This window comes from Moschus berezovskii, chromosome 17, assembly GCF_049115385.1.
Source record: "Moschus berezovskii isolate FMDL1 chromosome 17, NW_MosBer_1.0, whole genome shotgun sequence".
Taxonomy (NCBI): domain Eukaryota; kingdom Metazoa; phylum Chordata; class Mammalia; order Artiodactyla; family Moschidae; genus Moschus; species Moschus berezovskii.
Genome location: NC_142476.1, coordinates 63,720,418 through 63,733,695, shown reverse-complemented (window position 1 = coordinate 63,733,695; position 13,278 = coordinate 63,720,418). Strand labels below are relative to the sequence as shown.

The 13,278-nt window shown below is 43.0% G+C and overlaps 1 protein-coding gene across 10 annotated transcripts in view; it reads right to left on the bottom strand.

Annotated features, from left to right (window-relative positions):
* ENAH (ENAH actin regulator) overlaps nucleotides 1-12,586 on the bottom strand; it is a 159,142-nt gene extending 146,556 nt beyond the window's left edge. For all 10 annotated transcript variants that reach the window (XM_055419798.1, XM_055419801.1, XM_055419803.1 and 7 more), the window contains exon 1: nucleotides 12,452-12,586. In XM_055419798.1, the coding sequence (XP_055275773.1) occupies nucleotides 12,452-12,456 (5 nt within the window). In that variant the 5' untranslated portion in view covers nucleotides 12,457-12,586. The remainder of the gene's footprint in view (nucleotides 1-12,451) is intronic.
* Between the last annotated feature and the right edge of the window lie 692 nt (nucleotides 12,587-13,278).

The window sequence follows — 13,278 nt, the reverse complement described above, 5'->3', positions numbered from 1 at the left end:
GAAGAAATATTCAACTCTAATCAATGAATATAGTAAAGTTGCAGGATAAAAAATTAACACACAGAAATCCCTTGCATTCCTATACACTAATAATGAGAAAAACAGAAAGAGAAATTAAGGAGACAAAAAAAAATATTCAACTCTATTATCAAAGAAACACAAATTAAAACAATGAGATAACACCTTTTGCCTATCAAATAGGCAAAGATTAAAAACGCTGACAATGGCTTGAGTTGGTTAGAGTGAGGTGAAACTGGCACTCTCATCCGTTGTTCATTTGGTAATGTGTACCAGGGAGGCCTGGCATGCTGTGATTCATGGGGTCACAGAGAGTCGGACACGACTGAGCGACTGAACTGAACTGAACTGAACCAAAAACTAAGAAAATTCCCTTTGGTCTGGCAACTTCATTCATTAATCATTCAAACATTGCATACTCACAGAAGCCTGTGAATTCCCATTTTCTGGGAACTAGAATATAGTCAGATCATGCAGGTCCAACTAATAATTTTGGTTTTATCATAAATTTGAGTTTTATCCCAAGAACACTTTAAGATGACATTGAAGGCTTTGGGAGGCAAAGAACACTATTGGATTTCCACTTTAAGACCATTCTAACTGATGTATGGAGAATGGGGCACAAGAAGAGAAATGAGAAGATACCAACTGCTCCAGTCAGAGTAACAGTGGCCTGGGTTTCAGCAGGGTTGGTGAGATGGAGAGAAGCAAAGGGAGACGTGACAGGACCTGCTGATAGAAAAAAGTAAAAGAAAAGGGAAAAATAAATACTCTTCAATTTAATCCTATGAATTTATCCTAAAATATAAGTATCTGTGCAGATATAAAATATGACATGCACAAAGATATACATATATAGCCAAAGATGTTCACAGCAGTATTTTTTATAAAACAAGGAAAAAAATCTAAAAGTCTACCCCTTGTGGCTCAGTTGGTAAAGAATTCGCCTGTAATTCAGGAGACCTGGGTTCAATCCCTGGGTTGGGAAGATCCCCTGGAGAAGGTAAAGGCTACCCACTCCAGTATTCTGGCCAGAATTCCATGAACTGAGTAGTCCACGGGGTCACAGAGTCAGACAGGACTGAGTGACTTTCACTTTCAAGAGATTAAGTAGATTAAGGTCAGCCAACGCATAGTGAAAATACCATGCAGGCACTTAAAATTATTTTAGATCTCTATTTAGTGACAAGATGTGGAAAACGGCCAGTTACAAAACACATAATTTTGCTTCTAAATAGTATGATCTCACTTTTACTTAAAACACACTCATACCCCACAAGCACATTTATGTGCATTACGGGGGCTTCCAGGTGGCACCAGTGGTAAAGAACTCACCTGCAAATGCAGGAGGCTTAACAGAGGTGGGTCCAATCCCTAAGCTGGGATGATCCCCTGAAGATGGAAATGGCAACCCACTCCAGTACTCTTGCCTGGAAAACTCCATGGACAGAGGTGCCTGGCAGGCTACAGTCCACGGGGTCGCAAAGAGTTGGACATGACTGAGGATGCACAACATATGCCATATGCATTATGAGAAGTCTAGAAAGCTATATATCAAAATATTAAAATTCTAGATGGTTTAGATTTAAGTTATTGAAATCTTTATACTTTCCATACCTTCTAAAATCTACGTAGAATCTGTACTGCTTTATAATGAAAAGAAAAAAAGTAATTAAAACAAACACTGACCAAACCTTTGTTTCAATAATAGTAAATTGGGTTCATTTTCTTAAACCACGGCCAATAAGAGACTAAAAAGAGATGAACGTAAATGAAATGAAAACTTTTTTGATCCATAAATCTTAAATTGCTAAAAAAAAAAAAAAAGTGAACAGACACAATTTGCTTGCAATACTAGTCCAATGTGAGATGAGAATTTGGAGGAGATGAGGAGGGGACTTCTCAAAGCAAAGCAGACACTCAAATATAACCAATATTTTATATCACAACACCTGCACAGAAAGATCAGTTCACTGCACTGTAAGACAAGCAATTTGGATTCCCGTGAGATTTGACCTAAAGAGCTATTCATTTTATTTCACTTTATGGTCTGAGGTCCTTTATGAATCTTCTTCCCTACCACGCTCACACATATACCAAAAAGGATAGGAGTGAGAACCTGGGCAGCACAGTTAGTCATTCTGACTTCATTATCATTAGACATATAGGTTTGTCAAGACCAGATGTCCTAGAAGGGTAAAAATATCATCAAGGTTGATGACACCAAAGACAAAACTTTCTCTGGTATTTGTGATTACTGTAAACAGACCCAAGAAAAATCACTATCCAGATTAAACAAGTTTCTGAAGATTCTGATGGACTTGTTTCACTGATATTATCAGTGACTTCAGTCATCCTTGTTGTAACAGAGCTACCAGAGAGATGGCTGCTACCTATGCGTAAAGAACTCCAAAATTTGATCAGGCCTCTCAGAGGCACCATTAATTAACATTTCCACTTCAGCACTCCCACCTACCTGGTTCCCTAAAAAGAAAAGCCCAATGGTTCTCTATCTTCAATCTCTCTTCTGTAGAAAACATGAAGTGTTCATTTAAAATATTAGTCCAAGAAGAATTGCTGTTTTTGAACTGCGGGGATGCAGAAGACTCTTGAGAGTCCCTTGAACTGCAAGGAGATCAAACCAGTCAATCCTAAAGTATACTAATCCTGAATATTCACTGGAAGGACTGATGCTGAACCTCCAATACTTTGGCTACCCGATGCAAAGAGCTGACTCAAAAAAGATCCTGATGCTGGGAAAGACTGAGGGCAGGAGGATAAGGGGACAACAGAGGATGACATGGTTGGATGGCATTACCAACTCAATGGACAAGAGTCTGAGCAAACTTCAGGAGATGGTGATGAAAGGGAAGCCTGGTGTGCTGCAGTCCACGGGGTCACAAACAGTCGGACACAACTAAGCGACTGAACAACAAAGTATATTCACAAGGTTGAACAATGATCATCATTGTTTAATTCTAGAACATCTCCCATCATCCCAGAAGGAAACCCAATATACATTGTGATTTTTAAGATATATAGGGTCTTCCTCCACAGTTTCAGGCTCATAGCTCCCAAAACCCTTGAATTTCTGAAGTAGAGTGATAAAGGTATCTTTTGGTCATGTGAATGAAGTAACTTTCAGAAGCACCCAAGGATTGGGGCTGATGCCAGAAGGACCAACCAAGTAACTACAGGGTTGGAACTTTCAGTGCCACCCCCCTACCCACTCCATCCTATCTCCAAAGATGAGGAGAGGGGCTGGAAGTGGAATCAATCACCACTGGCCAATGGTTCAGTCAATCATGACAATGTGAAGAGGCCTCTACAAAAATCCAAAAGAATAGCTTTCAGGTTTTCTTTTTTGAGAGCTCCCACATCAGGGAACCAGAACACATCCATGCCCCAAGTTCCACAAGGACAGAAGCTCCTTTGTTCAGGAACTGTGGAGCTCTTCATCTGGCTCATCCTCTTTAATATCTTTTTTAATAATAAAGGAGGAATCTAGCGAGCAAATGAGCTTTCCAGAGTTCTGCTGCTGCCGCTAAGTCACTTCAGCAGTGCCCGACTCTGTGCAACCCCATAGACAGCAGCCCACCAGGCTCCCCCATTCCTGGGATTCTCCAGGCAAGAACACTGGAGTGGGTTGCCATTTCCTTCTCCAATGCATGAAAGCGAAAAGTGAAGTCGCTCAGTCCTGTCCGACTCCTAGCAACCCCATGGACTGCAGCCTACCAGGCTCCTCCATCAAGTTCTGGAGTGGGTTGCCATTGCCTTCTCCGCAGAGTTCTGCAAGCCATTCTAAAAAATTAATCACACCTAAGGAGGGGGCTATGGGGCCCTCTGAGTCACAGCCAGTCAATTAGAAGTACAAGTAACAACCTGGACTTGCGACTCATCTCTGAAATGGCAAGGGGCTTCCCTGGTGGCTCAGTCAGTAAAGAATCCACCTGCAATGCAGAAAACCCGGGTTCGATCCTGGGTTGGGAAGATCTCCTGGAAAAAGGAATGGCTACACACTCCAGTATTCTTGCCTCGAGAATCCTATGGACAGAGCAGCCTGGTGGGTTACAGTACATGGGCACACAGTGTCGGACATGATTGACACACTTTCTGAAACAGAAGGTGGGTCTTGTGGGACTGAGCCCTTTACACGGGGAATCTGATTCCAACTCCAGGTAGGCAGTGTCAGAATTCAGTTGAATTCTCAGACACCCTGACAGCATCCAAACACACACACACATATACACATTGGAATGGGGTCGGGGAACCCTTTTGCACATACTCACTTCTCAATCTTCCTTTGCTCTCCCAAAACCATAGCTACTGTTACTCCTCTTCCTGTCACAAAAGTGGCTTTTTGTGTCTGACTTCCATTCACTTAGCATGTTTTCAACCATGTTCCTTTTGGCTATTATGACTAATGCTGCCATGAACATCTGTATACAGTTTGTATGGACATATATTTTTATTTATCTTGCGCATATTCCCTGGAGTGGAATTACTGGGTAATCTAGTAACTCTACATTTAGTGCTTGTTTTCTAAAGCTGCTGAACCAGTTTACATCATTTTCCACATTCTTAACATAAAAAGCCTCTTTATGAAAGTGAAAGAGGAGAGTGAAAAGGTTGGCTTGAAGCTCAACATTCAGAAAACAAAGATCATGGCATCTGGTCCCATCACTTCATGGGAAATAGATGGGAAAACAGTGGAAACAGTGTCAGACTTTATTTTTGGGGGCTCCAAAATCACTATGGATGCTGATTACAGCCATGAAATTAAAAGACGCTTACTCCTTGGAAGGAAAGTTATGACCAGCCTAGATAGTATATTAAAAAGCAGAGACACTACTTTGCCAACAAAGGTCCGTCTAGTCAAGGCTATGGTTTTTCCAATGGTCATGTATGGATGTGAGAGTTGGACTGTGAAGAAAGCTGATCGCTGAAGAATTGATGCTTTTGAACTGTGGTGCTGGAGAAGACTCTTGAGAGTCCCTTGGACTGCAAGGAGATCCAACCAGTCCATTCTAAAGGAGATCAATCCTGGGTGTTCACTGGAAGGACTGATGCTAAAGCTGAAACTCCAATACTTTGGCCACCTCATGCGATGAGTTGCCTCACTGGAAAAGACTCTGATGCTGGGAAGGATTGGGGGCGGGAGGAGAAGGGGACGACAGAGAATGAGTTGGCTGGATGGCATCACCGACTCGATGGACATGAGTTTGAGTGAACTCTGGGAGTTGGTGATGGACAGGGAGGCCTGGCGTGCTGTGATTCATGGGGTCGCAGAGTCAGACACGACTGGGCGACTGAACTGAACTGAACATAAACTTAGGAGATGTCAGACTTCCACAGAAGTAGGGAATTTACTCTCACCAAGCCCATTTTACGTGCCAAATGTTATGCCAGGGTTTTAAATAATTTCTGATTTAATTTTCCTTAACTCTATAATGCAAAAGAGTATCTCCATTTTATAGAAAAAATTCGTATCTCAAAAATTGTGATCTACTCAAAGTAGGTTTACAACCTACTTTGATTTCAGGTTGACTTTAAAGCCTGTCCTTCTTACCCTCTTATATGTAACACTCTGGCCACTGGACGTGAAGAACTGACCCACTGGAAAAGATCCTGATGCTGGGAAAGATTGAAGGCGGGAGGAGAAGGGGACAACAGAGGATCAGATGGTTGGATGGCACCACCAATGCAATGGACATGAGTTTGAGTAGGCTCCCGGAGTTGGTGATAGACAGAGAAGCCTGGTGTGCTGACGTCCATGGGGTCGCAAAGAGTCGGACACGACTGAGCGACTGAACTGAACTGATGCAACCTCTGCACTGAGCCATATACATAGTTTCATACCAAAAGGATTCTTTGAAAAAATAAATGTAAGTTTATCAGTTTATAAAACAAAAACTTCCCAATGTACAGAAATTTCTAGAATGTAAGAGGTCTCTTTCATAAATCAGTTTCATCATTTTGTCGGTAAATGGTTTCTTCATGTAGAGTTCCTTAAAACCAATCAATCTAAAAATCACCTAAGCATTATACAGATTCGCTTCTTCTATCAAAGCTGTATCCACTGACCAAAAAAACTGGGCTATCTTCTGCTATGGGCTGAATTATTTGCCAGAAAAATCCATATACTGAAGCCCTATCCCCTCTTTGACTATATTCAGAGACAGGACATTAAGCAGGTAATTAAGGTTAAGTGAGGTCATAAGGGCGGGGTCCAAATCCAAAAGGATCAGTGACCTTATAAGAAAAGAGAGACCTCTGTCTCTCTGCCATATGAGGACATAACAAGAAAGTGTCCAAGAAGATGGCAGTCCTACCAGAACTGGCCATATTGGCACCCTGATCTCAAGATTTCCAGCCTCCAGAACTTTAAGAAAATAAATCTCTATGGGATTTTGTTATAGCACCTGGAGCTGACTAATACACCTTTCTTCATGAATATCACAAACTATCCAATTACTGATATTTTAAGCACTAATAAGGATCAAAACAAAGCAGTCATTAAGCAGAGTAGAAATCAGCTAAGCCAACAGACATGTATGCATTTTGAGCTTGTTGCTCAAAAATATTTGTAAGTCCCATGATCAAAAAAACTAAAAAACAGAATGATGGCCATTCTGTTAATTCAGAATTTAATGAAAAAGTCAAGAAAACCCAGTATCTTCCAAAAGGGCTTTGAGGTTAGACAAACCTGAGTCTGACTCTTTTTGGCCACTTCTGAGCTTTGTTTGGAGATGGCAATGGCAACCCACTCCAGGACTCCTGCCTGGGAAATCCCAGGAGGAACCTGGAAGGCTGCAGTCCATGAGGTCCCGAAGAGTCAGACACGACTTCACTTTCACTTTTCACTTTCATGCATTGGAGAAGGAAATGGCAACCCACTCCAGTGTTCTTGCCTGGAGAATCCCAGGGATGGGGGAGCCTGGTGGGCTGCCGTCTATGGGGTCACACGACTATGGGGTCCCACTACTATGGGGTCGCACGACTGAAGCAACTTAGCACCAGCAGCAGAGCTCTGTGTTTGAGTAAGAAACAAGTTCTCTACCTATTGTTGTGTTCAGGATGCTTGTTTTATTTGAATTTAATAGCTTTATTAACATTTATTATATGCTGAATACTATTTTACATCCTAGAATACCCAGTATAGCTACAAAACATTATAGGTGATCCAGAAATGGTGGTGCTTATTGTTAGTGAATAGACTCTGGAAAAGGACACCAACTCAAGCATTTATATAAGCACCCACCTTATGCCAAATATTTTGCTGGCACCCTGAATATATAAGCGCTGTCCTACTCTCAAGGAGCTTACAGAGAAGAGGGACAGAAAAATCCACATCACTATAAAACGGTTTAATAAACGCAATGGCAAAAGAATATGCAAAGAATATGTAACCCAGAAGAGAGCTGGGATGTAGATAAACCAAGGACTACTTCTCAGGTCTGACAAGGAATTATCTTCCTGATTTCTATTCCAGAAAACTTCATAAGCCTTTATTTGAGGAAGCATTCACTGAAGTACAGCCTCAGCTCAGATTCTCTCTTTGACTTTTATTTCCACTCAGTTCCATCCATCAATTCAGAGAAAGGGGAGACGCGCACAGGAAGAAGCATCCTTTTCCTCCCCAACAACTGCATAAAAATTGAAATCACAGTTTCCCAAACCCTTCTTACACTTATGATAAAGACTGGGTGTCAGACAAAGAGAACAGATTTATGCACAAGGGTGGGGGGCTGGGGAGGAAAGGGTGGGATGTATGGAGAGAGTAACAGGGAAACATGGATTACTATATGTAAAGTAGACAGCCATTGGGAATTTGCTGTATAACTCAGGAAACTCAATCAGAGCTGTGTAACAACCTAGAGGGGTGGGATGGCAAGGGAGGTTCAAGAGGGAGGGGACATTAAAAAACAAAAGACTGGGAGTTTCACAAGTTATACAGTCACCCCAGATTTAAGCTGGGTGTAGGACAATGGCAACCACTCCAGTGTTCTTGCTTGGAGAATCCCAGGGATGGCGGAGCCTGGTGGGCTGCCGTCTATGGGGTCGCACAGAGTCGGACACGACTGAAGCGACCTAGCAGCAGCAGGACAAGTAACCAAAGCTGTCAGTTGAGTAAGTAATTTCTTCTATACCAGCCAGAACGGGCCTGCCAGTTATTTCAGTTATTCCAACTGGACTAACTGAAAACCTTGACTGCTGTAAAAACCAGCACATTTTCTCCATCAATTCACATTCTTATTCATGATGTATTCCTTAATACCTACACGGCAAAACAATGCCTGAATACAAAGCACTGACATTCTAAAAAATGCAAATTTGGCTCCTGCCCCTAAAATTAACCTCTGTTAAGAAAGCCACACATCCAAAATCTACAAGCATAAAGCAAGATCCATGGGAATAGAGAGACTCCTATTATTATCTTTTCTTGGGCTCTCACTTGACCGTTGTCACAACAATCCTTGAAATAATAGAATAATCTCCATATTTATCAGTTTTCTCCATTAACAAGTCAGCATACAAAACCTGGATCTTCTGAACTTTAGCTATGCCACACTCTTAAAATGTGTATTAAATTTATCATTACTATAAATGAAGGTAACAAAATCACAAGAACTACTTCAACGACTAAACATACATAAGGAAACAAAGATCGGTTTCCTCACCTATAAAATAAGAAGACTGGACTAGATCTCAGATGGTTAAATATTGCCACTCTGTACAACCCTCATCCCAATCAAATATCATGGCCCTTTTCCACAAAACCCAGAAATGAAGCTATGCCCTTATCAACATGGCAGCCACTATCAACTGGAAGCAAAATATAATCTGCTGGCCATCCTTGAACTAGATGAGGTGAAGCAAACTACCCAAAAGATTTACCTAACCAGTCTGACACAGAACTAAGCCCTAAAACAAGATGAGTAATGTAACTGTATAAGGTTTACAAGTACACAATACACACTCTCTTCTAGTCAATATTATCATTTGATTTTTGAAGTGAAGTGGCTTAGTCGTGTCCGACTCTTTGCAACCCCATAGACTGTAGCCCACCAGGATCCTCGGTCCATGGGATTTTCCAGGCATGAATACTGGAGTGGGTTGCCATTTCCTTCTCCAGGGGATCTTCCCGACCCAGGGATCGAACCCAGGTCTCGCACATTGTAGGCAGACGCTTTACTGTCTGGGCTACCAGGGAAGCATCCATATTTTTAAATATAGATCAGTGAAATAAAGTGATCAGCTCAAGGTCACCCAGCTAATAAGTGACTTGGCCGAATCCTCACAACTCAACTACACCTTTTTTCCATGAGAAGGTCACAGAAGAGTGAGTGGAATCCTGGACTATTTAATACAGATCTAAGAATGTCAATCCAAAATCTTCTGACTCTTCTTAGCCACTAAGCTACATGTAACTATCTTATATCAGACAAGCTCTTCTATCAAAAACAAAAAAAAATTTTTAGTAACTAACCAACTAAGCAAAAACGTAATCATTTAAAAGGTATATACTATATTAATATTACACATAATCACCTACCTCTATCACAAATCACCTTATACTTTTCAATCATTACATAAATGAAAAAAAAGAATAGAACAAAAAGTCGGATGTTCCACTAACAAAAGTACCAGTTTTTTAGGTCTCAACCCTCTCATTGTTTTGTATAAGAAATACATGTTCTCATTTTAATTCTCATCTGTTTTTTTAAAAAGTACTAACAAGTAATTCTATACACAGCTTTTTAAATGTGTAGAATGCTATTAAAGATTGCTTCAGGAACAGGATCTCAGAAGGCTGGACATGACTGAGCAACTAAGCAAAAGGTATTATTCCATTCCCTTCTGCAAAGGAGTTATTACATTATACCACAGTGAGAGTGCCATTCCTGAAACTAAAGTCATCTGAGAGATTTTATCACAAATGCCTAAACTGCAACATATTTATCACACTCCCTCTTCAGAATTATGACCAACTTAAAGGGAAATTTCCTACCCATGCACTCCTATTTCTGGATGGCCTTTAAAGCATCAGAACTACTCGTAATTAGAGAGATTCAATTTAATAGTATAACATTTATGTCCTAGCATACTGGAAAGCATCGAGACCAAATCAATATGAATATAACCTAAAAAGCCGTTTCTTATGCACCAAAATATGCCAGAGCTCTTTGCAACCAGCACTTTTTACTTCCTTACCAGACTATCCTGCTTTTACAGCTATCTAAGGAAATGTGAATACATATGAGTCGCACAAACTACCTACCAAATAATCCAATGCCTTCCAAAGTGAAAAGCTGATCCTCTTTTCTGCTTGTAAATTATTCACAATTAGCCTACAAAGAATTACTGTAGACTACTTTAACAAACTTTTCAGACCTGTGTACCATGTTCTATATTTAAGCTACTGGAAAGCATCGGTGTGATTCCTCCCTTTCTACATTTAATAAAGAACTGAGCAGAGCAGGAAAACAGCTTAAAATTTACAAATTACTTTTTATTAGGAATTTTTATGTGAGATATAATTTACCTTTGACAGGTTGATAACTATGCATGATAGTGATCAAATTTCACTGAATACTTTTTAAGTTTTTTTTTTTCTTTTTGGGTCAGTCTTTGAATCTGACAACTTTACAATCATTTTATTTTAAAATAATTCACTTTCATTGTTTTACATTTTTCAATGTTGGGAAGTTTACCCAAAGTTTGGAAAAACTTGATAAATTCTGGTCTCCAAGACCCCTATAATAAGCATTAAAAGTTACAGCAGAAATCAACAATATATTTTATTACAAGACTTAACATTAGCAATGCTTTATTATAGTTTCAGAGTTTTCAAGGACACCAATAACTTGATTCAAAAAAAAAAAAAAAAACCTATGTTCAAAGGCATGGCTCAAGTTTTTCAAGCCATATTTTACAAAGTATGCCATAATTACATTTTGCACTGATCTATACTTGAAAATAACTTGCTTGTGAAATCACTAAGGAAAAGGGGTCACTTAAGAGACACAGCATTAAAAACAGTTTTTAAAGCCTTCAAATAAAGCTCCATAACTTGAATCAGAGATAAACAATTCAAATTCACAATAAGCTGAAAGCACAAATATATATATATATAAAAACAAAATGGGAAAGTAGCGTTCAATCTTGATAGGAAAAAAAAGTTTAATGTGGAAACTACTTAAATTGAGAAAGAATTCCGATGACATTTTCTTGCCAAAACGCAGGAATGTGTAGATTATATCATTCAAATCTCATTGTATTACATTATAAGGGTCTTGGCAATGGCTAGCCATTAATCTTTTAACACAAAGGAGATTCAAATCCAAACGAACTGTAAGACTATCTCTTCCAGTAGACAGAAATGGAGTAATTTACTTTTATCCACAATTGTTTAACCTAAAAGGAAGGCCTTAAGGATGATAACGCAGAATGGATCAGCCTTCAGTCTACCGAGTCCCATTTCTCACGAAGTCTTGCACCAATCCGAAAAGAGAAGGTTATGGACACAAAACACAGGAAAGGCTGAAAAAAAATCTCCAATGAATGACACACCACATCATGGTTTATTCTCTAACACAATTGGAGAAACAAACACGAAAAATATCACACCATATGTTTCATCGTATCAATTAAAGTAACATTTTACGACGGCACATTCAATTCTTTGGGGCTGAATAATTTAGCTTCTGTTTTATTGATTAAAGAGAAAAAAGAAAAAGGCAGATGCTGCAATGCAACACAGGCTGCTAGAGGAAGAGAAAAGGGTTTTCAAACAAATCCCTCCCCCGCCCCCGTTTACACACCCCGAACAACTTAGTTATCGCAGTCTTTCACTGTGTTCCCCCTCCCATGTTAACGTAATAAATTCTTTCCCTTCCCCCACCACCGTGAAATTTCACCTTTCTGAGCTCTTTCACCTACCACTAGCAGAGCACTTTATTCCCCACAGAAATTTCAGGTCTTTCAAACTTTTATCCGTTTTTTTTAGTTAAACACTAGAGTTTTGTTATAAAAGGGAACGAAATTTTTACATAGAGACGGAAAAATACCTGTTTCCCAGCAACAAGCACGCTTCGATTCTCGAACCCCTCCCCATCTCCCAGGTTTGTCTCGCAAGGGCCGGAGGGGAGGGAGCCAGGAGCACATTAAATTCAGGAAGGGAAATCCTGGGCGCAATAGGAGCATTTGAGGGAAAACGGGAGAACGTCGAAAGGAGGAACCCCACCCCCCGTCCCCAATAAGAGGGGCTGGGGAGGATTACAAGAAAGAAAGAGAAACGAGAAGGGACAAAGCGGGAGGGGGGAGACAGAGACCCGAGACCTGGGAGACGCGCCGGGCCGGCAGAGGGAAGGCGGGGTCGCGGCTCCCGCGGCACAATGGCCCGCCGGCCCCCGCCCCGCGCGCCCCTCACCTCATGGTGCCGGCCGCGCCGAGGCTTCCCCAGCAGCCGGGAGACGCGGGAGGCGCCGAGCCGAGCCGGGGGCAGTCTCCTCCAGGGGCGGGGACGCAGCTCGGGGCCGGCAGACAAGTGTCCAGCTCCTCCTCCGGGCGGCCGCGGGGCTACACCATCTCCTCGCACAAAGCCGAGGTGCCGGTCCGGAGCGGGAGGGGAGCGGGCGAGAGAAAAGCCGGGGAGGGGGCGGAGAGGCCGAGGCGCCGGCCGTGGGTCCCGCGGCCGCCGCAGCCCCCCACCGCCGCCGCCTCCGCCGGGAGCTTCTTCGGCCGCCCTCGGAGGGGTGCCCGCCGGGGCCGCGCGCCCGGCCGCCGCTCCGCAGGCTCGCGCCCCGCCGCGCCCGCCACCGAGGCCGTGTGCAAGCGGCAGCTGCGGCAGCCGCGGGAGGAGAGTCGGGCTCGCCGCGAGGGGCCCGGGAGGAGGCGGGGCGCGCGGCGGAGGAGCACGCAGGCGCCGCCTTCCGCCCCTCCTTCCCCCGTGGGCGAGGGGGCGGTGCGGCGGGGAGGGCAGGCGGGGGCGCCTAGCTCCCCGCGCCGCGCCGCCGGCCCGGGACCCCGCCGGCCTGCGGGGAGCCGCGAGGGGCGGGAGCGCGCTCGGCGACGGCGGGTTAGCAAAGGCTCTTTGTTGCTTTCCCACCCCGCCCCCGGCCCCCTGGGATCACGGCTGCCCACACCCCCGCCCCGGGTTGTCCTTGGCCGTCGCCCCCGCCCGGCCCCCGCCCGCAGTCTACTCCCGCCCCCCTGAGCCTGGGGGAGCTCCCGGGCCTCCCCCGCGCCGGAGCGCTG